General features: G+C 43.5%; 1 protein-coding gene and 1 long non-coding RNA gene across 2 annotated transcripts in view; one reads left to right on the forward strand and one right to left on the reverse strand.

Moving 5' to 3' along the window:
* HPGD (15-hydroxyprostaglandin dehydrogenase) overlaps nt 1–25208 on the forward strand; it is an 84757-nt gene that overhangs the window by 24304 nt on the left and 35245 nt on the right. The window contains exons 2-4 of the mRNA XM_068269130.1: nt 1659–1782; nt 5580–5686; nt 21845–21941. Coding sequence (XP_068125231.1) covers nt 1659–1782; nt 5580–5686; nt 21845–21941 — 328 coding nt within the window. The remainder of the gene's footprint in view (nt 1–1658; nt 1783–5579; nt 5687–21844; nt 21942–25208) is intronic.
* Nucleotides 21683–25208, reverse strand: part of LOC137546543 (uncharacterized) — a 29278-nt gene continuing 25752 nt past the window's right edge. Inside the window, exon 4 of the long non-coding RNA XR_011026280.1 lies at nt 21683–21874. This is a non-coding gene — a long non-coding RNA (uncharacterized lncRNA). The remainder of the gene's footprint in view (nt 21875–25208) is intronic.

The raw sequence follows: 25208 nt of genomic DNA on the forward strand, positions 1-25208 counted from the left end.
ACTGCTTCTTGGCTGTTTAAAGCTATCTTAGCAGCTCCTGGTTTCAAATAGCTTAAATGCCATATTTGAGAAGTTAACCCCCCCCCCCCTTCCCTTTTCTCTGCCATTATTCAGGGTTGGTGTGAAGTTCATGAAGTGTAACTTATCTTAACTGTCTGAAGCACAGTGTCCCCCCCCCCCCTCGCCCCTCCTTAATGCTGAGGGGTTTGTTTGATCTTAGCTTCTAATTAGAAGAGTCTTTATCTGCCTTCCATTTTCTGTGGCTTGCAGACAGAGGAAGTAGAAGAATACTGCCTGTAATTAACCCTTTAAATTAAAAAGATCAGGTAAAATGAAAGGTTTTTTTAGTAATGAGCCACGGCGTTAGTATGCACTTTTAATGTAACACGTCAGAAGAAGTGGGTGCACAGGGTCAGCTAGTAAAGTTGGAGTGCTCAAAGCCCAAAAGACAAGGTCATCAGCGGTTACTCTGTAGAAAAGGTCGGCTGGACACTTCCAATTAAAGCACGAATTTATTGAATGCCTTTAAAAATCAATCCAGCGATACAAAACACAGCAGCATAGGAGAGAGAGAAAAGCAAAGCTTACATGCTTTGCTCTCTCTCCTATGCTGTTGTGTTTTGCAGGATGTAGCTGATAAACAGGATTTTGTTTATAAAAGAGTGCCAGATGTAGCCAATAAATGTGATTTCATTTATAAAGGGCGCTGGATGTAGCTGGTAAATGTGATTTTGTTTATAAAAGAAACCGGATGTAGCCGATAAACGTGATTTTGTTTATAAAAAGGCGCCTGTATGGTGGTGGTGTCTAAACATACCCCCCCCCCCCCCAATGGTGGTACCGAACCCCCATGGTGCTGTCTAACCTTAAACTCCCCCTGACACCTAACCTTGACCCCCCATGGTGGTGCCTGACCTTGACAGCAGTGAAATTGTTGTAATTTATGAAAAATATAACCGGTATTCAGGGTGATTGTTGTAGTGGCATATTTTGTCAAATATATAAACGGTATTCAGTGAGCTCATTGTAGCCGCAATTTTTGAAAGATATAACCTGTATTTGGCATGATCATTGTAGCCACATTTTATGCCAAAGATATAAGCGGTATTCAATTATATCGTTGTAGCTGCAAAATTAATGGATTATAGTGTAGAAATTAGGTCCTGTATTATAGTCACAAACATTTCCATGATATAGCTGTAATAAAATAACCCTTTTTACCGCTTATAGCCGCTACTCTTTGCAAATAACTTGAAAGTTTATGGTGGCTCTGTTTTTACTCCATCCACTCTGGTGCCCTTTTCAAATGATGCCACAGGAAGTTCACAGTATTGAAAGTCATCGTAGTTCTAAAGGAAAGGTGCAGAGCAATCCCAATCTGTTTCATCTAAGAAATAGAGGCCTGTAACACGAAAAGTCCAGAGCTGTTTGAAAGTAAAACATTTATCCACATGTACCATATACTGTAGAATACATTGGCACACCAGACTTACAAATGCCTTGTAGGAATGTAACCTGCTTGTAAGTAGGTCCTACATTTATTTAGGACCACGAGAAACGTTTTATTGAAAGTTAGTACTTCAGGCCATATGAACGAGGTCTGCGATGGTTTATTCGGTAGATTTGTTGAATAGTTTTCTCTTTTTTTTCTCATACAGTTGGTAATGGTGGACCAGAACCGCTTAGCAGGCGAGGAATGCAAAGCATCCTTTGATGAGCAGTTTGGAAGTAACAGAACCATGTTCATCCAGTGTGATGTTACAGACCAGGAACAGTTAAGAGGTAAGACTAATTGTAGGCTGGTGATCATTGATTTACTTTCATTTCATATTTCTGACACAGGCCGAGGTTCACTGGATCTAAAGCAGCTATTAATAATTATACTTTGTACAATAATTATTAATAGATATGCTTAGCAAAGAGTAAAATGTAACTTTGTGCATCAGCTGGTATGTTGTGCATAGCAAGTAGCGGTATGCATAATTGCTTTGTTAGAGATCTTTTTCAGAGACTATGCATATTTTAACAGCAGAAATCCGAAAACATGAATTCTTTTTGAAGCATTTTGTTAAAAGAGTTATAGTCTGTGATATTATATATTCATGCATCACTGATGTGTAAACAGGTCACAAATTGCAAACCTCATAGTCCTGAAAAGGGTGATTCTCACAGCAAAAATAATTTATCAAAAACAGGTTCTCATTGTAATGGAAAGGTCATTTTGGAGACAGGCAGTTATAGCACACACTTGTGCCTGGTAATTTTTGTGCCTAATAGAGAACAATTACATGGTGGTGCCAGCTATGTAATTATGGTTCATTGACTAAATTAGTGGTTTCAATTAGCGGTGGTAATGGCGTGATTTAGTGGTGGATGGACCTTATTATCAGTTACATTTAGCAGCTGTAAACTTAGGGGAGGTAACGGTGTGATTTAGTGGCAGTAGGCGCAATAACTTAGGCCGTAGGTTGGTGTAAGGCGTGGGTAGGAGAGTGAGTGTTAGGTTAGGAAAGGCGATAGTAGAACATCATCAGTAACATTACCAATATTCTACTGTCGGATATACTGTATCCGTGCACCAAATTTGCCAAGTGCTGTTATTACTAGTGATGATCGTAATCTACTAATTACAATTACATTAAATTTCACGTAAATTTTTGCAATTAAGGCTGTGCGTAATTACAATTTGAAAAGTCAATTAACCACTTGCCGACCGCGCACTCATACCGCGCGTCGGCAAAGTGGCAGCTGCAGGACCCGCGACGCAGTATTGCTGCAGGCTGATTAATCAGGAAGCAGCCGCTCGCGCGAGCGGCTGCTTCCTGTCAATTCACGGCGGGGGGCTCCGTGAATAGCCTGCGGGCCGCCGATCGCGGCTAGCAGGCTAAATGTAAACACAAGCGGAAATAATCCGCTTTGTTTACATTGTACGGCGCTGCTGCGCAGCAGCGCCTTAAGGCTGATCGGCGATCCCCGGCCAATCAGCGGCCGGGGATCGCCGCCATGTGACAGGGGACAGCCTGTCACTGGCTGCACAGGACGGATAGCGTCCTGTGCAGCCCCGATCACCGGGGATGAGCAGATAGGAGAGGGAGGTGGGAATTTCGCAGCGGAGGGGGGCTTTGAGGTGCCCCCCCCCCGCAACATGCCAGACAGGAGGAGCGATCAGACCCCCCCTGCACATCATCCCCATAGGGGGGAAAAAAAGGGGGCGATCTGATCGCTCTGTGTGCCAGCTGATCTGTGCTGGGGGCTGCAGAGCCCACCCAGCACAGATCACAAAAAATAACGCTGGTCCTTAAGGGGGGGTAAAGGGTGGGTCCTCAAGTGGTTAATTTTGTGTAATCCCTGTGTAATTTTGTTTAACCACTTAACGACCGCCTAACGCCGATAGGCGTCGGCAGGTCGAAGTGGTGTTACCATGTAGCCGATCGCGGCTCGCAGGCTAATTGTAAAGAAATCCCTGCTGTTTACATCATATGGTGCGCTGCGCAGCAGCGCCATAAAGGAGATCGGCGATCCCCGGCTTCTGATTGGCCGGGGATCACCGGCATATGATAGGCTGAAGCCTATCCTAGGCGGCGCAGGATATCGGTCCTGCGCAGCCCATAGCGAGAGGGAGAGGGAGGGAAGGGCAGAGAGGGCGGAAATTGTTGCGGAGGGAGGCTTTGAGGAGCCCCTCTCCCCCGCTCGGCTACACAGAAAGGCGGCGATCAGACCCCCCCCAGCAGGACATCCCCCTAGTGGGGAAAAAAGGGGGGGAAGTCTGGTCGCCCTGCTTGTTATATGATCTGTGCTGTGGGCTGGAGATCCCACGCAGCACAGATACTTAAAAAATAGCCCGGTCCTTAAGTGGTTAATCACACCAAATTTTGTGTAATCTTGTGCTGACTTTGGCAGTTAAGAGCAAAGCTCCTATACATGCTATTATCACCAAAATTGCTACGTATGTTAAGGGGAACAGTAGGAACAAGGTAAAAAAAGTATTTATCAAAAAACCTTGTCGTTTTTGAGAAAATCTATTTTAAAATGCAAAAAAAAAGTTTTTTAACTCAGAAAAATTACAGTTTGAAAAATAATTTTTCCGTTGCATTTTAACATTGATTTTCTCAAAAACTACAAGGTCTTTTTGACCTATTCCCACTATTCCCCTTAACATACATAACAATTTTGGTGATGATAACATGTATGGGGCTTTGCTATTAGCAGCTAAAATTGTCAGAAAATTACGCGGAACTTTGCATAATTCTGCAAAATTACAGTTCCTGATTACAGTTACAAACAAAATTATATACATTTTCCCAAAATTTTGCATTATTATTTTGCATCGTTAATGTGAATTTTGATGCGAAATTACAATTATGCAAAATTTGGTCCTCATAACTAGTTATTACATGTACACCTCATTTCCTATACCCTTATCATCTGCAACGCTTTCCTGTCTCTGTCAGATAGGGTAATTTAGTGATGTTCTACCAAACACATAAACACAATAAACTTTCCTCTGCAGATGGTAGGTCAGCAAGCACCTTCAGCAGAAATATATTATGCAGGTGTCCCTATAGACAGTGCAGACTAATTTCTCCTGAATCACACTCTCTAAATTAGCATACATTATATTCTAATTGTCTTGTTCCCTTTCCCTCTCCATAAAAACAGAAAGGACCCAAACTGGGCACATTGTCTATTAACCCATCATTCTTAAAACTGTCAACAAAATGACCTCAATGATCTTTCAGGGCAATAGTAACTGGGCATTAGACATGGTCAATGAGATGCAAATAATTCTGGTTTGAATGCAAATAGTATGCAGCTTGGAAATGGGCCAGTCTGAATGTTGAAATGGAAAAGGCGCTATTTGATTGGGCAAATTCGAAGCCTTTATTTGCATGAAAGTCAGAATTATTAGCATACCATCTCTGTTGAGCATCTGTAGGGTTGGAGGGGAAGAAAAGAAAGAAAGCGTAGCTAGGCTTTGAATAAGAAATCAAGTGCTCAGTACGGTGGTGTAACCAGTGGTAACGTATGTGTTGGTTAATGCAACCTTACTGAACTTAAACTGCATCAGTCAAAAACTTGTTTTGACTTTACTTTTTGTTACAGTAACCTCACTGTTTTGTTAGGCTGACATCCTTATTTGACCCTTTTGTTTCCATTTACATTTTACAGTAAAATGCCATAGCAATAGGCAATCACAAAAGTTGAAAGCCAATTTTAAACCTATTTTAAGGCATAGACATGAAGTACAGAAAGCCCCATACACACGCTCAACAGCTGTCTTTTATGCAACACAATTATCAAACAATTTTTGTTGTGAAACAACCCAAAAAAAGTGGCTTACTATTGTTCACACAACTGATACGACTGATAAGACATCAATCCAACTGTTGGATTGGCATCTTATCAGTCTTATCAGTTGCGTGAACAATAGCAAGCCACTTTTTTTGTTTTTTTCAACTTATCTCACAACAAAAGTTGTTTGATAATTGTGCTGCATAAAAGACCTCTGTTGAGCGTGTGTATGGGGCTTAATACATGTGAAACCTATCTCACATGTCTTTTCCATATGCGCCTTGTAGATGCCTTTCAGAAGACAGTGGAACATTTTGGAAGATTGGACATACTGGTGAACAATGCAGGAGTAAACAATGAGAAAGACTGGGAGAAAACTATTGAAGTTAACCTGGTAAGTTAACTACACAGGTAAATTTAAGGGCTTCAGTATGCATTTTAATTTATTTAAAGGAGAACATTAATATTACCATTTGTCCTTGATTGAGTGAATACTGTGTATCTCTGAGAATAGAGCTATTTTGTATGATATATACTTACATAGTTTTTTGGGGTTGAAAAATGTTCACCAAGTTGAACAAGAAAATAAGTCTCAACACTAGCCTGAACCTTCACATATCCTCATCCAGAGGGAAAACCCTTACAAGGCATGGTCCAATTAGCCCCAGAAGGGAAAAAAAGTTGCTTCTCGACTCAGACAGCAATCAGATAAAATACCCAGATCAACACCACCAGGAATTACCTATTAATTATGACCATGGATGTCTTTCAATGCAAAGTAAGCATCTAAGCTCCCCTTAAACACAGATAAAGAATTTTCCATAACTACTTCCTGCGGTAATACATTTCACATTTTAATCACCCCTAGCGTAAAATAAAAAAAAAAATCCTAAATAAATGGCTTAAACTTTTTTCCTCCATGTGCAGATCATGCCCACAGTCCTTTGCACAAGCCTAAGGACAAAAAGCTTATCTGCAAAGATTTTATATTGCCCACTGATGTATTTATACATGTTTAAATTGATCTCCTCTAAGGCCTCTTTTCTCCAGACTAATTAAGCTCAGTTTATCTAACCTTTCTTGGTAAGTGAGACCTTCCAACCCTCTAATCAGTTTTGTTGCTCATCTCGGTACCTGCTCTAAAACTGCAATGTCCCTCCTGTAATTCGGTACCCAGACCTGAATTCCATACGCGGCCTTACTATACAGTTAAACTGGGGCAGTACTATGCTAGCATCACACGTTTTTATTTCCCTATTAAAGCCTCCCAAAATGTTATTTGCTTTAGCTGCAACAGCTTGACGTTGTATACGATTATTAAACTTGTTGTCGATGAGTACTCCAAGTTTGATGTCCCCGCCTGTGTCCCGTTTGTTTTGTATGGAGCTAGACTGTTGGTATGATCAAAATGCATGACTTTACATTTCCAACATTGAATTTCATCTGCCATTTATGTGCCCATATAGCCGTCCTATCCAGGTCCTTCTGCAATGAGTGACTATCTTCCTGAGAGTTGATAATTCTGCACAATTTGTATCATCTGCAAAAATAGCAACATTACTTTCTACTTCATCTACTAGGTCATTAATAAATAAATTGAAGAGTACTGAACCCAGTATTGATCCCTGTGCAAAGCCAGTTCCCTATCCATGCACACAGAACTTTCCCCAGTACTTGTACCCTCAACTTTAGCATTAGACTGTTGTGGGGAACAGTATCGAAGGCCTTTGCAAAGTCCAAGTATATCACACCTACAGCATTCCCAATATCCACAAAAGCATTCACCACCTGATAAAAGCTGAACACGTTAGTCAAACAAGACCTGTCCTTAGTAAACCCATGTTAATGCTGAGAAATTCTCTGTTATGAAGTCTTGTATACAGTAGCATCTCCTAGGAATCCCTCAAATAGTTTGCACACAACTGATGTTAAGCTTACAGGTCTATAATTTCCCAGATTTTATATTTTGCCCTTTTCAAAAAATGGGAAAACGTGGGCTATATGGCAATCTATTTGGAACTTTACCAACTGAAAGAGAGTCGCAAAAGATAAGTTAAAGGGGATTATTGATAACTGAACTAAATTCCCTTAGCACCCAAGGATGTATGCCACCCGGGCCAGGTGCCTTATCAGGTTTTTTTTCTAGTCTTGCCTTCACTCCTTCCTGTGGTAAGTATTTAATATTAAAATTGGAAGATTGGGATCCATCTGTAATTTGCAGCAATGGTGTTTCCATTTATGTTGACACCATTCAATAGCTAAGCCCTACTTTGGTCATTCACCATCGAGTTCCCTCCCTCATCCTTAAAGAGTCCTAAACAGTCCGCCTTTCTTTCTTAAGAGTTGATATACTTGTAAAACGTCTTTGGATTTGAATTCATATCCCTAGCGACTTGATTTCAGCTTCGTATCTTTTCTAGCCTAATTTCTTTTATACTACTTTTTTGCACTCCTTATAATTGCTTAATGCAGCCGCTGTCTCCTCCTGTTTTAAGGCCTTATAAGCATTATTATTTCATTTTATTTCTAACCTTTCTGTTCATCCATAGAGGCCTTTTTTATTCCTACAAGTTTTGTTTCCACATGAGATATATTTTTCCAACAAAAATAAGTTTAATGGAGCATTAAATAGTACACTTACAAATCAATGAGAAAACAGTAATGCGTACATGTTAATGCACTGGATTGGGCTCCTAGATATTGAACAGCCCATCTGGTCATGCAGAAATTTGACAATTTGTTGCCAAAAGTCAGCCACTGGTGGAAACTCCCATATAAAGTGAATAAATGAAGGGGCAGAGATCAGGCATCATGTATATTACTGTTACATTTGTGGAGTCTGGAGGGAGTCAAGTATGTTTGATGTAACCAGTGGTTGACCAGATGCAGCACAACACAATACATCAAACCCAAAGTTGCCCTCATCAATGTCAGTGGGGTACCTCTATGTTACAGGATTGCAGTTGTTACCACTCTGGAACCAATAGGCATGTTGTTGGATTGCACAATTTTATAGTTATTGTTGCAATTTTCATTTCCCCGCTTCCACACAACCAGTCTAGCATTCCTGTAACATTAGCGATGGGCCATCATCAGTACAAGGCTGTGTAGACTCAAGGAAAGGGAGATCTGGACATACAGTTGACATTCTGCCTGGTGCCAGGATGGTACTTTTTATAAGGACATGGCTTTAATGGGGGGGAAATGATGGCATTGAAGGGAAAAATGGCAACTCTTGTATTTGGCATTGCTGGGGCACCATAGCTATACTGAGAATGGGAAGGTGGACACAAGGGGCAAGGGCACATGAGAGTTGTGCTAGTGAATCTCATGAACATTTGTTACAATCCTGTGAAGTAGTGGCAACACAGGAGAAGTTAGGATTTGTGATATTAACCACCCTTGCGTTCTAATTTTTTTTCAATATTTTTTTTCTGTCATGTAGCTAGCCTAGTGATAGCTACATGACTTCCCCCATTGGCTCGGCTCCCCCGTCTACCTTTTTTTTTTCCGGCAATTCTTACGTGTCCATGATCTCGCGATGAACGTGTTTTCCTGTTTGGGCTTCTGTCGTCGACATGGCGTCGATCGGACATGACAGCATGACGTCATGCGGCATTCCGGTCCACCCGATAGCGCAGCCTGGTGGTGATTGGCCAGGCTGCTCTATGCATCTCGGGGGGGCCTTTCATGGTTGGTAGCAGCGGATCGGTGGCGATCGGATACAATATTTTTTTATGTTTTTAAAAAAATTGTTAATAAAGACCGCTCCTAGCAGGAGCTATCCACTCCGGCGTTCTTGGCCGAGCTGAGCTCGTCCGTAACACTAGGGTGGGTAAAAAATGTCACTTACCTGGGGCTTCCCCCAGCCCACTGCAGGCTGCGAGGTCCCCCGGCGTCCTCCTGGTTCCTTTTTGTCTGCCTCCGCCGGCTCCCGTTACCGGTGACACCCGGGCTGGGTGTAGAGCCGCTCTTCCTGGATCCTCACGCATGAAGTCATCACGCCGGCCACTTCACGTCATCACGGCACCCAGCGTGACAGGTCTGCGCATGTGCGGTGTTCTCATGCTAAACCGTGCATGCGCAGACCTGTCACGCCGGCCGGCGTGATGACGCGAAGCGGCCGGCGTGATGACTTCATGCGTGAGGATCCAGGAAGAGCCGGCCCGACACCCGGCCTGGGTGTCGCCAGTAACGGGAGCCGGCAGAGGCAGATGGAGAGAAGGCAGGAGGATGCCGGGGGACCTCGCAGCCTGGGGTGGGCTGTAGGAAGCCCCAGGTAAGTGAAATCTTATAATTTCAGCCACTGCTCAAAGTCCCTTTAAGTTTTAGATGTTTTTACAACTATCCATAAAAAGAGGAAAGTAATCTTTACCATATCTCAGATACTTTTGAGATTGATGGACCTCAGCTGTCAGCTGCAGTTATTGGTTCCAGAATTCAAGTTCCACCAAGTAATATTTAAAAACATTGTGATTTTGACTGTGAGATGGATTCCAGGTGAAGGTGAAAGATGTCTCAGTGGGGTGTGCTGACATATATTCAATTTCCCATCATACAGGGAGTGCAGAATTATTAGGCAAGTGGTATTTTTGAGTAATAATTTTATTATTGAACAACAACCATGTTCTCAATGAACCCAAAAAACTCATTAATATCAAAGCTGAATATTTTTGAAAGTAGTTTTTAGTTTGTTTTTAGTTTTAGCTATTTTAGGGGAATATCTGTGTGTGCAGGTGACTATTACTGTGCATAATTATTAGGCAACTTAACAAAAAAAAAATATATATATATACCCATTTCAATTATTTATTTTTACCAGTGAAACCAATATAACATCTCAACATCCACAAATATACATTTCTGACATTCAAAAACAAAACAAAAACAAATCAGTGACCAATATAGCCACCTTTCTTTGCAAGGACACTCAAAAGCCTGCCATCCATGGATTCTGTCAGTGTTTTGATCTGTTCACCATCAACATTGCGTGCAGCAGCAACCACAGCCTCCCAGACACTGTTCAGAGAGGTGTTGTAACGATTGGTGTCAGCAACACAGATTGTTCTGATTATTGGTGATCTGCAGTATCACCAATAATACAGATGCTATACCTGATTATGTGGTGATCTGCAGAATCACCAATAATACTAGTATAGCTAGACACAGGACACCCAATGTTTTGTGCAACAGTAATTGGAGAGATTATCTCCTGAGAAGTGGGAGATAAAAACACTTCTGCAGCTTGGGATTCCCTGAGGGGCAGGGAATCAGGCTGTACTGCAGCCAGTGGATACCTGAGGAGCAGGGATCACTGTCTGGAGTAATATTGATGATGATTGGTCTGCAGCTAGGGATTCCCTGAGGAGCAGGGAATCAGACTGTACTACAGCCAAGGATTCTCTGAGAGGCAGGGAATCAGACTGTACTGCAGCCAGTGGACCTTGGATAGGTAGAGACCCACTGACTGTGCTGCATGATGGTCTCCAGTGGAGCTGGTGACCATTGGCCTGATATAGCAGCTAATGACCACCTGAAGAGCAGGCGTCACAGGTATACAGTAAGGCTGATCACCCAGGGGCTAGGTGACAGCCAGAAAGGTCAGACAAGCCAGGTTGGCAACAAACGGACAAAGTACAGAAGCGGAAGACTGATTCAGTATCTAGGTACAGGCAATGTTGGCAACAGGTAATCAGATGGGCGGAAGTACCTAATCAGGGGACAGGAGAGTAGTCAGGAAAGCCAAAGGTCATAACAGGTAACAGAAATCTCTCTCAATCCTAGTCTTAGGTGTGAGGTCCTTGGTCTCAACACCTGGGATCTAGTCTAACAGGTGATAGTAACAATATAGCAATCTCCTAGTCTTAGGTGTGAGGTCCTTGGTCTCAATACCTGGAAACTAGTCTAACACATAAACAGTAGCAAGCAATAGTACTTTAAAGCTATCAATGGAATCTGACAGTGTGAATTCCCAGGTCCGGCTGGTTCTTACACACTGTGGGATCTGACTCAGGTCTGAGCACTCACACGTAGATGTTCGCAACAGCAGACAACTTGCAAGTGACAAGCGAGACCTATATATACTAAAAGCGCTCCACAGCGCCGCCCCAGTCACTCAGCCAATCTGGAGCATAGCTGGAGTCAGCTGATCGGCATGATCAGCTGACTCCCCTTCTAGCAGCATAAAGGCCCTGTCGCCTGGCGCGCTCGCGCGTAGGTCTCCATCTGTGTGCACTAGAAGGACCAGGCAAGGCAGCACCACGCTGCTGCGCGGCAGCAGCCGCCGGCTGAAACGCGGAGATAGCCGGCATGCCGATCTCCCATGCGGCGGCATCTCCGCTTTTCATTACAGGTGTACTGTTTTCCCTCCTTGTAAATCTCACATTTTATGATGGACCACAGGTTCTTAATAGGGTTCAGATCAGGTGAACAAGGAGGCCATGTCATTAGTTTTTCTTCTTTTATACCCTTTCTTGCCAGCCACGCTGTGGAGTACTTGGACACGTGTGATGGAGCATTGTCCTGCATGAAAATCATGTTTTTCTTGAAGGATGCAGACTTCTTCCTGTACCACTGCTTGAAGAAGGTGCCTTGCAGAAACTGGCAGTAGGACTGGGAGTTGAGCTTGACTCCATCCTCAACCCGAAAAGGCCCCACAAGCTCATCTTTGATGATACCAGCCCAAACCAGTACTCCACCTCCACCTTGCTGGCGTCTGAGTCGGACTGGAGCTCTCTGCCCTTTACCAATCCAGCCACGGGCCCATCCATCTGGCCTATCAAGACTCACTCTCATTTCATCAGTCCATAAAACCTTAGAAAAATCTCTTGAGATATTTCTTGGCCCAGTCTTGACGTTTCAGCTTGTGTGTCCTGTTCAGTGGTGGTCTTCTTTCAGCCTTTCTTACCTTGGCCATGTCTCTGAGTATTGCACACCTTGTGCTTTTGGGCACTCCAGTGATGTTGCAGCTCTGAAATATGGCCAAACTGGTGGCAAGTGGCATCTTGGCAGCTGCACGCTTGACTTTTCTCAGTTCATGGGCAGTTATTTTGCGCCTTGGTTTTTCCACACGCTTCTTGCGACCCTGTTGACTATTTTGAATGAAACGATTGATTGTTCGATGATCATGCTTCAGAAGCTTTGCAATTTTAAGAGTGCTGCATTCCTTTGCAAGATATCTCACTATTTTTGACTTTTCTGAGCCTGTCAAGTCCTTCTTTTTACCCATTTTGCCAAAGGAAAGGAAGTTGCCTAATAATTACGCACACCTGATATAGGGTGTTGATGTCATTAGACCACACCCCTTCTCATTACAGAGATGCACATCACCTAATATGCTTAATTGGTAGTAGGCTTTCGAGCCTATACAGCTTGGAGGAAGACAACATGCATAAAGAGGATGATGTGGTCAAAATACTCATTTGCCTAATAATTCTGCACTCCCTGTATACACTTGGAACTGGCAGACCAGCTTCTAGCTAACCACCTTAGCGGTATAGACAAGCTCAGCTCAGTGGGGTAGCTAAGAAGCCATGGGCCCCAGTGCAAGTTTAGCATTGGGGCCCCCCAAGCATGCTATACATAACAATTCATACAACACACCAAACCCAATTAAGGACAACCATAGTGTCAGAGGTGCAAGAAGGGGATGGGGAACAGTGTGTTAATGATCACTACTATTCAAAGCATCTATAGAAGTGAAAATTATCAGCACAGGACCAATAAAGAGCCAATACTGTGTTTGAGGGGTGGGCCCCTTGGGGCCCATCTAGCCCAAGGGCCCCGATGCGGTGGCTACCTCTGCACCCCCTATTGCTACGCCACTGCCTCAGCTCCTCCATTACCGCCGCGATGGATTGCTCAGCCCCTGGTGGGTCTTTTTTGACAATTTATTTTTAAAACACGCAGCTAGCACTTTGCTAGCTGCGTGTTTCACTCGATCGTCACCGCTGGTCCGCCGCTACGTGCCGCAAGAGGGCCCCCCCCCCAGACCCTAAGGGGTGGATCGGGACTCCCCCTGACATTATGACGTCGATGACGTCATTCCGATCATTGCCATGGCGACGAGGAAAGCCCTAACAGGAAATACCGTTCAGAGTGGGATCTCCTGTTGGGTATGACCGCCGGCGGCGATCGGCAGGGTGGGAGGGATGCCGCAGGGAGGGGGGAATCATGTAGCTAGTGCTAGGCTAGCTACATGATAAAAAAAAAACATGAAAAAAACCCACACGCCGAGCGCCGCAAAACAATCAAACGCCAGGGTGGTTAAGCTTGTAAAGTCATCATCATTTTCTAAAATCTAATGAGATAGAGAATGGAAATAGTGTTGGATTTGTCAAAAATATATTTGTGATTTCATGAAAGAAAAAAAACAGCCATCCTACAAAGATTCTTTTCACAAGTTCTGGTGCACAAACAAAACACCCATCAATGTCAAACTGTCTGTATAGGAAAGACTTTTACCAGTGCTCAACTACCGTAAATGTGCCAATCCCTAATAATAAACAGATAGCATTCCTGCCTGCCTGGGATCCTCCCTTTAAAACAGCAGCATTTAATCATATTTGTAACTTTCACTAATCCGGCTCATCTTTCTTTCCAGTGCCAGAAGCTCAAAAATGGCTGCGCTTAGAATGGCAATTAGGAAAGCTTACTGCTCTGTTTAAACATTGACGATCAAGACTTGCAGACAGTTATATAGCAATTAGAAGAATTATTCCAATGGGATTATGCTCATTTATACTGTGCGCTGTTTTACGGAACATCCCTCACCGTTCTCTGCACAGTTGTTATACTTCTACAGAAGCTTTGCATTTATTACTTTTAACAAAAGTGGGGATCGAATATATATTCATTTAAGTGAATAAGAAGAGTATGGAAAAAAGGCAAGAGTCCAGGAACATTTTACCTTTTAGAGGACCATATCTAAGTAATACCCAGATAGCTCATGATGACTCAGAGCCACAAGGTGACCCACTTTCCTAGTGTTTCTGGGTCACCATGAGCTGTCTGGGTATTACTTAGTACTGGTCCAAGCCCTGTCCTATAGATCATCCATATCAATCCATGCCATGCTCTGATGAGGACCAGAAAGTCCAAAACAGGCTGTCTGCAGTCTGTCAGCCAATAAAAAGTGCAGATACTTGCACCTATGTCTGCAGTACTAAATCTAGCAGGAGCTGCAACAAATCGGCCATAGACAGGAGAGAGAACTCGGCCGCACATAATCGTATATTATGTGACCAGCAGCGGGCACCACATGCAGATATCCCTCTTACTCCCCCTCCCTATCACTGGCATGCACACTAGGAGCTTCAAAAATAAAGATTAAAATCACAAACACTGGTGCACATAACAGGTGGGGTCCATGGGCTCTGCCACCACCCGGGACCCCCACCCCCGCATGGGACAACAAAGTTTTGCAGAGGGGTCCAGTGACTTCCTGTTAAACCCCTAAGTGCCGGTATATGTTTCCTAATTTGTAAATCTTCAAAACAGTTGGCGTTGCTGTAATAATCCAGGTGCTAAGGGTAGAAAGGGAATATTAGGAACTGGTGAGAGTTTGTTACTCTTTCTTTTCCAGAAAATAACAGACTCATTTTATAACACAGGTACATATCTCTCCTAAATAAAAAACGTATATTCACTACTGGGAATGACAGCACCATATTTAGCATAATAATGGTGTATTGGATAGGACTCTTAAAGAGGAACTCCAGTGAAAATAATGTAGTAAAAAAAGTGCTTCATTTTTTACCATAATTATGTATAAATGATTTAGTCAGTGTTTGCTCATTGTAAAATCTTTCCTCTCCCTGATTAACATTCTGACATTTATTACATGGTGACATTGTTACTGTGGGCAGGTTATTTAGCTGTTTCTAGCTGCTCTGTCTGTTACAGACAGCTAATAACAGCTATTTCCTGTCTCTGAACATTGTTACATTGTGGCAGTTTGCCAGCAGTACCGCGGTATTCAGAGCCTCTTGTGGGAGGGGTTTCAGCACAAAATCAGTCACACAGCGCCCCCTGATGGTCTGTTTGTGAAAATCATTGTCTTTCTCATGTAAAATGGGGTATCAGCTACTGATTGGGAAAAAGTTCAATTCTTGGTTGGAGTTTCTCTTTAAGGGGCCCATATACTTACACGATTTCCCGCCGATATACAGCAGATTCGATCACTGTGATCGAATCTGCTGTGAAACCATTGCGCAAACGCTGACCGAATGATCGATTTCCATCCGAAATCGATCGTTCCCATCGATCTGTTGACGCAGAAGATTTCGCTCGATCGCCGGTGGGTCGGGAGTGTGTTGATAGCGGCGTTCGAATGTCCGACGACTGACGCTAGCGGCAATACATTACTTGTTCCGCCGGAGCGTGTCCCCGCTGTCCCTTCTCCGCGCCGGGCTCCGGCTGGATTCACTTCTTCCTGTTCCGACAGGAAGTTTAAACTTCCTCTACTGTTTACACTTCCCCCGACAGGAAGTAAAGTGAAGCTGGAGAACTGGAGCCCAGAGCAGAGAAGAGACCACAGAGACCGGGGGACTCGCACTGGCCCGGATCAGGTAATGTATGCAGAGGGGGGGGGGGGGGGGGGGGCGGCGGCTCCACAGACTGTGAATTGGTTTCATAGTGAAATCGATTCAAAATCTGTTTGCAGTGTAGGCAGCCAATAGATCCCTCTTTGATCAGATTCGATCACAGAGGGATCTATCTGCTGGTCGATCTGGTGGCAATCGACCAGTGTATGGCAGCCTTTACCTTGCAGCGCTGGAGATTTTGGTACAAATCTGAGCAAGGACACTATCAGAGTTTGTTTGTGGTGAGATTTTCTCCCAAGCGCAATTTTCATCCTGACGTGTTTTCTGTGTGATTCAGCTACGATACTTTGTATAGGAGCGCAGGAAAATTGCAAAGTGCAGGAAACTTGCAAAGCAATCACACCGCTATGCAATTTTCCCTTTGATTCAGCAATTTCCTGCTCTGTTTTTTTTTTGGGCGCAAATCGCGAATGCATAACGCACTGCAATCATGACATACACCTTACAGATTGCAATCTGATCACAGAGGGACAGTGGAGGTGGAAATTAGGAAGAAACGCAATCACATCACAGCACGATTGCGATCACGTTTCCAAGTGGAAAAGAGCCCTCAGTCTCTCATATGGCCATACAACTATGAATATGGTAGAGATTAGATTGCAAGCTTCTCTGAGTGACAGTTAGTGACTTGACTTTACATATGCAGTAAAGTGCTGCAGAAGATGTCGGCAATAGATAAATGCACAATAATGATAATAATGACTATTAATGGGGTCTAACTGCATACAAAGCATCATGTGGTAATAAATGAAGGTGCCAGACAGTTATGTGAAGTTAAAGGGAAAAAAATGTACAGAAAGGCTGAATGTAATTTGTAAATTTGGAAACTGACTATTTATTTTAGATGATAAGAATGATTTCATGGATAATTGTCTCGGTGTCCTGAGCGGAGAGCAGTACATGTTCATCCTGTGGAATGTTACCTTTGACACAGAGAGCATTTCCAAAAGAAAAAAAAAAAAGAAGAAAAACTTCTGTTGCTGTGAAGTTTCTGAACTGCGTAAATCACTGTATCAACAAAGATACCACACCAAAACCCAATCTGCTCAGACATGCAAGGAACCGCCAATTCTTGGCAGAGATTGTCAGCTACTGACAGAAAGGACTGATTAGTAATGGCCTACCTGGTACAGGAATACTTTGAAACTATTAACGTCAGTGTTAATGGACAATCTACTCACAGGAGATCGCACAGAATTTTCAATGCTTTAAAGTAATGTAATGTTGAAACAAACCAGAAAAGAAACGTATGATATAATGAATTGTATGTGTACTATGGATAATAAATAGAACATTAGAAGCAAAGAAAAGAGTCTCATATTTTTATTTTCAGTTATAGAGCTTTTTTTTTTTTTTATAAAATCGCATCATACTGTCACAGTTGTAGTTTTAAAACCACACTCTGTCTTTTAAGCTACAAAACAAAGCAGAAATAATGACCTTTAAACTTTCTGGCAGTAAAACCTTATCTCAAGCTGTCTCTCACTGATTCTTGGCTGCTGAAGTGCTTCAGAAAACAGGACTGTATTCGATAGAGTGGGTCAAATAACTCAGAGAAACTCTTATGCATAGATAACAACTGAAGTTTTTTTTTACTGTTCCTATATTGGAAACAATATGAGACTCTTTTCTTTGCTACTTATGTTCTATTTATTATCCATGCTACACATACAATTCATTATCTCATACGTTTATTTTTGCTTCAGGTTTGCTTTAAGGACTTTGAACCTATAACATTTTTCTGCATAATTTCATGAAAGTACATTTGAAAAGTGTAGTTACCCAATGGGAGGTTTATAGGTCAGGCAAGTGATACTAGTGGTAGTCAATAGTTGTCATGTTGGGAAATGACAGATGGTGTAACGATTGGTGTCAGCAAGAACAGATTTTCTGATTATTGGTGATCTGCAGTATCACCAATAATACAGATGCTATACCTGATTATTTAGTGATCTGCAGAATCACCAATAATGCGAGTATAGCGAGACACAGGACAACCAGATGTAAAGATAGGTGTTTGGTGCAACAGTAATACAGATAGAGATGCCAACTTCCCAGAGGAGCTAGTAGAGGGAGATATCTCTATAGAACACAGGGATCAGCATTCCAGCAAGCCGGAGATGCAGATGAACTAGCAATCAGTTCACCCGAGGAGCGGGTGGTGCACAGTAAGACAACGTATACTGATCACCCGTGGAGCGGGTGATTCAGACTGCACTGCAACCGGTGGTCACCTGAGGGGCAGGAGATCAACACTGTACTGCAGCTCCTAATCACCTGAGGAGCAGGTGACTAAGACTGTCCTGCAGCTACTGATCACCTGAGGAGCAGGTGATTAAGACTGTACTGCAGCTACTGGTCACCTGAGGAGCAGGTGATTCAGACTGTACTGCAGCTACTGGTCACCTGAGGAGCAGGTGATGAAGCTGTACAGAGAATCCCTCACCAGGGACTAGGCTCACTGGTGAGGGCAGGAGAGTCAGACAAGCAGATTTGGCAACAAACGGACAGATACGGTACAAAGACAGAAGGCTAAATCAGAGTAGTGTTCAGGCTGAGTCGGCAACAGGATCAGATAGACAGAAGCACAGAATCAGTAGGCAGAAGAGTAGTCAAGGCTAGCAGAAGGTCATAACAAATAATACAATTCAATTAGTACTTTAGCTATCAATAGAATCTGACTAAGTGTGGATCCCCAGCTCCTGCTGGTTCTAGCACACTTTGGGATCTGACTAAGGTCTGAGTGCTAACACGTAGCATTTGCAACAGCAGACGAGGAGTTACTGACAGGCAGGTCCTATATATACTGAGAGCGCCCCATAGTGCCGACCCAGTCACTCAGCCAATCAGGAGCACTACTGGAGTCAGCTGACCGGCGATCAGCTGACTCCCATTCTATTCGCATAAAGGTCTTGTCGCCTAGCCTTCAGTCTATGTGCAACTGAAGGACCAAGCAAAACTTCACCATGTAATTGCGCGGCAGAGGCCGCCGGCTGAGACGCGGAGACAGCCGCCATGCCGCTCACCGCTGCGGCGGCATCTCCGCTATCTATTACAGATGGAAGGACAAAGGAAGGAGCGCCATGGCTGGACAGGTGAGTGTGATCTGCTGCAGTGATTACTCTGCAGGGGGAGCACTATTAATTGGGGCGAGACCTGGGGGCCTTTTAGTTGGCTCTAGGGCCACTATCTTTGGTAGTAGCAATGGTTCCATGCTGAAGTCTTTTAGTAATCCATTTGTAGTGTGTAGCAGGAGTAGATCCATCTCTGATCAGATTTTGATCAAAAAGGGATTAAAGTTTTTGGCAAGTCAGGTGGCCATCTGTTAATGTCTATTCACCTTGAGTGTCAGAGCTTCCTGTCATTCACTCTGTTTGTACAGTTGTGGAAAATAAGTAACAATTTTCCTGTTCTGTTCTGCCAATTACACCTGCAGGAAGGGGAATTAAACTGAGCTGTCAACACTGAGTACAAATCCCAGATTAGAAATGTATTGCAAATTGTGCTTATTGTCTGTTTTAGAAGACCAAAATCAACTGCAAAGTAAAATGGAACTTTTAATTACGTTAAACTTCTAGAACACTTATGTAGTATTGGTACCGTTTATAACAATTTTTTTAGCAAGGGAGGAATGTTACTGTAAATAATATAGTAATGATCATCGCTTTAAAACACAGCTTTCATTTATATTTGCAGATTTATTGAACCCCTGTTATGATACCTGATAGGGAGACTCTGGGGAACAGGATCATTTGAAACCGCTGCAGGATTAAAAGGGCTCGGCTATCTCCCCTATTCATTTTAACGACTGTACAGATATCTTGGCGCACCCAGTATTAAACTGGTGCCTGGCTATAATTTGTAGTCGCTATTTGTAGCTGCTATTCTCTATGTTTTAAAGAGGAGCTTTTAGGTATAGGGTCTCAGAGAAAAAAAAACACATGTATCAGTAGCTAAATATTGGCTGTACTTACATTACATATTCATTTTACTGTCCACGTTTGGATTTCACAGAATTTTTATATAGTATTTGCAGAGAATGATGCTCCTGACAGCTCATGGCAGGTTCCATGTTTGTCTGTCTCCTATGAAGCCAATTGTGATGTCATATCCTCCCTGCTTCCTGATGATTCGACTCACAAAAAAGATCCTAATGGGACAACACTACTGTGCAGTGAATATTAATTAGCCATGTGGCTAGGAACAATAGCGGACTCATGCAGTATACTCTAACGCAGGAGTCTCAAACTCGCGGCCCGCGGGCCATTTGCGGCCCTCGATACAATATTTTGTGGCCCTCGCTGGCAAAAGCTTCCTTATAGTTTGCTTCAGTGCTCCCAAGTAATCCGCCGCATCCCGCCACTAAACGAGGGCTGCAGAGCCCCCAAATCGCCCGGGGGGCAATCCGCCGGCATTTCCTGGAAGGGGCAGAGCTTTCAGCTTCAGCTCTGCCCCTCCTGACGTCAATCGCCGCACGGATCACCGCCTCTGCCCGCCCCTCTCTATGAAGGAAGAGGGAGAGGGGCGGGCAGAGGCGGCGATGCGTCGCGATTGTGAAATTCCTTATGCGGCCCAGCCTCATCCTGACTTTGCCTCCTGCGGCCCCCAGGTAAATTGAGTTTGAGACCCCTGCTCTAATGGAACATGTGCCCTGTGATTTTTCAGTGCTGTGAGTTTTAGGCTGCTGTTACAAGCTGCTGTAACATGAGCCTGTAACTTCCCACTGTGAAAGCAGCCTTAGGGCGTGATAGGGAAGTAAAGGGGAGGACCCAAGGTAGTGCAGTGGGGAGAAGAAGCAGCCCCAGAATGCTTTGCAATATCTGTTATGCGTCCTGCAGCCTCCGTAGGAGCTTGGGAATAACGAATAACGAGCCTTGCTGTTCAGCACGCTCAAATTAAGAGAGATTTTTAACTTCAGTACTGCCTTTTTGGCTTCCTTCTAAACTGTTTAACACAGGAGAATAGAGGTTTGAATTAGCTTTTGCAGCCTGACAGTTACTCTTTAAGGTGAGTAGCCCACCTGGGGGAGGGGGGTGTTTAAGGGTTAGACACCACCAGGGGTGGGGTTAAGGGTTAGGCACCACCACGGGGGGGTTAAGAGTTAGGCACCACCAGGGGGGTTAAGAGTTAGGCACCACCAGGGGGGTTTAAGGGTTAGGCACAACTAGGGGAGGGTTTTGTGTGAGAGTAGGGAGAGGTTGGGTCATAGTAAAATATCAGTAAATATTACTGATATTTTACTATATGAATGTAGTAAAATATCAGTAAAATTACAGATACTCTACTACTGTTATCCTGCGCCCTTTTAAACATGCAGCTTTTTCACATGTATGCTGGGGAACTGTATCTGTGCACATAATGTCAGATTCTACATCAAACATGGAAGCAGATGCAGCACTTTGTTCAATGGGCAATAAGCCATTTTAAATTGAGAGTGTCACATAAAAGCCTAAACTCTGTAAGCCTTCTGGTATATTGAACGGAACTTCTGCTTGGGACATATATTACAGTTTCACAGTTCAGCGTAATGTGCTTTTTAATATACCCTCAGCGAAAATATACACACGTCAGGTTAAATGTAGAAATATGAAGCCACCCTAGCTGAGTCAGTGCTGCTGTCATTAGCTGAATACGGGGCATATATATTCCAATTGTTGTATATAAATAATGCATGCATACGCTAGTGAGGCTGGAATGGGGTCTTAAGGTCTAAACTGAGTCTTGTAGTTTAATTTTTTTCAACTAGTAAGCATTTTTTTCCCAGCACTTTTTTATTTATGGCTACAATTCCTCTTGCGGGTCTTTAGAGGTTCAGTTTTCAATCACTGGAGGTTTAAATGTGTTGTGGTCCTTATTCGATTTCTGCATGCTGGTTCTGTAATGGTGTTGGAGAGAGGCCTGTGATCAGTGTAATAACAGTAGTTTCATTCCCACATTTTCTCTTCCAGATTTCAGTTATCAGAGGAACATATATTGCCCTGGAACTCATGAGCAAAAAGAATGGAGGTCAAGGAGGTGTCATAATCAACATATCATCTCTGGCAGGTTAGATATTGCTTTTTTTATTGAACCATTAATACAGGAAGTGGGTAGGAAGGAGCAGCTGTAGCAGTCGCACATTTATACATTTCTTAGTAAATACATTTTGTATGATGAAGGTTATACATTGAAGATTTTACATATTTGTAACTAATATATATCATTCACTTTGAGCCCAACCGAATACATAAATAAGGACAGCATATTTGTCTCAGTTTAAACAGTTTCTAGCACTAGGTACTGCAGTTATTTAATAACTGAAATGATAATTAAGTAAATTGGTTACTTTGAGTTATTTAGATACATCTGAACAGTAAAATTATTACTTTGGATCAGCAAGAATCAGATAAAACAATGTGATTGGCTAAGTGAAAAAAAATAAATGAAGAGAACAGGGGGTATTTAATAGATATTATTAGAGAAAAAATGGCATAACAAAAGAGACCTAAATAGCATAACAATGATATGATAGGTGCTGTTAATGTTCTAGTTCAGCCATACTTGTTTAGATTTGGTCAATATTTATTGTTGAAACTCTTCTGGATTTCCAGGACAATATTCTGCAGCATTGCAACCTGTAAAGACCCAGGCTGTACATACACAGTCTAATGTTTCTTTATAAAGCGGATGCACACCCCTCCTAATAAGGGTTTATTATGTTGGGTGAATGAATTCAAGCCAGTGAAATAGGCACAACATAGTTTCTGTCTATAACCTATCAATTTGTTATCGGTAGTGATGGCCCGAACGGTTTGCATGCAAACTTATTCCTGCGAACATCGCGGGTTCGCGTTGATGATCGAATGTGAACTTTATGCGAGTTCGACCCGCCCCTATACTACATCATTGGGCTAAACTTTGACCCTCTACATCACAGTCAGCAGACAAATGGCAGCCAATCAGGCTGCACTCCCTCCTGGAGCCCCCCTTCCCCTTGTAAAAGGCAGCAACGTCGGCAATGTTCTCACTCTGTGTGCTGCTGTATTAGTGAGAGAAGGGAGAGACATTGGAGAGATAGGGAAAGCGATAGTTAGGTCTGTTAGCTTGCTCCTTGCTGATATTTGTTGCTAAAAAGCACCCCAAAACAGTTCTTATTTTGAGAGTTAATGTTCTTGTAATGTTTTTTTTTTTTTTTGTGTGGCCCACTCACACTTGCATATACAGCCCTGTCTGTCGCAGCTGGCCCTTGCTAATTGCTATACTGTGCCAGCCCAGCACATTCAGTGCCTACCTTTTCACTGCACCTGTGTGTGGGACAGCTGCACATTTGTAAACCAATCTGTGCATACCTGTTCACTGCACCTGTGTGACAGCACGCAGTTTTATAAACCAGTCACTGCATACCTGTTCACTGTACCTGTGTGTGTGACAGCTGCACATTTGTAATACCAGTCCGTGCATACCTGTTCACTGCTTCTGTGTGTGTAACAGCTGCACATTGTATTGATACCAGTCACTGCATACCTGTTCACTGCACCTGCAGTTTTATATACCAGTCACTGCATACCTGTTCACTGCACCTGTGTGTGTGACAGCTGCACATTGTATTGATACCAGTCCGTGCATACTTTTCACTGCACCTGTGTGACAACACACAGTTTTATATACCAGTCACTGCATACCTTTCACTGCACCTGTGTGACTGCACATTGTATTAGTCAAGTCAGTGCATACCTTTCACTTCATCCCCCCCAATATGGACAAAACAGGCAAAGCCAGAGGAAGGCCACCCGGTGGGTCTGTTTGAGGTCGTGCTGTCGTGATTTCGTGTGGCCCTGGACCAAAGTGCAGTGTTCAGAAGGCACGTACCATCAACCCCCAAGATTGTCAGGAGGTAGTTGACTATTTAACACAGAACACCTCAGCTTCCGCACGGAACCGTGACATATCTTCCTCCTCCTGCTCTGATTCTGGCACCCCATTTAACACTCAGTCGGCAGCCATCAAAGTGCCGGCTTAGCGGTGTGGAAATTTTTTTGTGTGTCTGCCTCAGATGAGAGCAATGCCATCTGTACTCTCTGCCACCGAAAACTGAGCCTTGGAAAGACCAAGACCCGCGTAGGGACAACTTCCTTACGAAGGCACATGATGACAAAGCACAAACTGCAATGGGTTGACCACCTGAGGAAAAGCAGCACACAAAATCAAAGCCACACACTTGGAAGATACCAGGCCACAATAACTTCTCAAAAAAGGCGATACCCAAACTGTACCATGATGTTGAAAGGCAAGTGGTGTCATCTCTGGCACACAGCGTTGGGTCAAGGGTCCATCTGACCACGGATGCCTAGTCTGCAAAGCACGGTCAGGCCTGTCCGAAGACTAAGTCAGTCCCCACACACAGCATCTCTGCCTGCACGCGGTGTGACTGCCTGCCCCACCAAGTCGGTCCCCACACAGCATCTCTGCCTGCAGGCCTCTTGACTGCCTTCTCCACCTCCACCAACAGGGTTCCGGACTCCAGGTGGATTCCTGAATTTTTAAGGCCGCTGCTAGCAGCGGCCACTAACAGAAACAATAATAATTTTTTCTGGTGCGTGTACATGGCTGCCTAATTTTTCTGGCTGCACTGCAGCTGCAACAACAAAACAAAAGGCATGTACATGTGTCAATTCCCCTTTGTGATCGTTACCTTGCCGCAGTGAAGGGGCTTGCGTATCACAATGAAGCAATGACTGCCAGCTATATAAGTGTGTTGGGGGGCACACCCAAGATAATGAAGTCGTTGCTTCATTGTGGACAGACCAAATTCGATCAGCTGGACAGTCACTGTTGTTCTATCATTGAGCTACCTCAGCCTGGCGACCATATGGGCTTGAAAACCGCCATCGCCTGCTCTCTCGCCATGGTGCGCACCAGTCCAGCACGGCCGTCACAACACAACAGCTGTTTGCGGTGCGTTACACAGTGAGTTTGGTCTGTCAGTGTGAAGCAGTACTCTAATTACACTCCCTGATTGATGTATACACACCAAGATGTTTTAAAGCACTGTATGCCTCCAATTTAGCATGCAATGTGATTTTTGCCCTTAAAACGCTGCTGTGTGTCAAATCCGTAATTTTCTCCGTGACTTTTGGCATGTATCCCACTCTGCCATGCCCCCCTCCAGGTGTTAGACCCATTGAAACATCTTTTCCATCACTTTTGTGGCCAGAATTAATATTTGAAGTTTTGACAGTTTGTCTGCCCATTGAAGTCTATTGCGGTTTGAAAAGTTTGCATGTTCGTAAACTTTTGCGGAAGTTCGTGCTCGAGGTTCACAAACCTAAAATC

Source organism: Hyperolius riggenbachi, chromosome 1 (assembly GCF_040937935.1).
Source record: "Hyperolius riggenbachi isolate aHypRig1 chromosome 1, aHypRig1.pri, whole genome shotgun sequence".
Lineage (NCBI taxonomy): Eukaryota > Metazoa > Chordata > Amphibia > Anura > Hyperoliidae > Hyperolius > Hyperolius riggenbachi.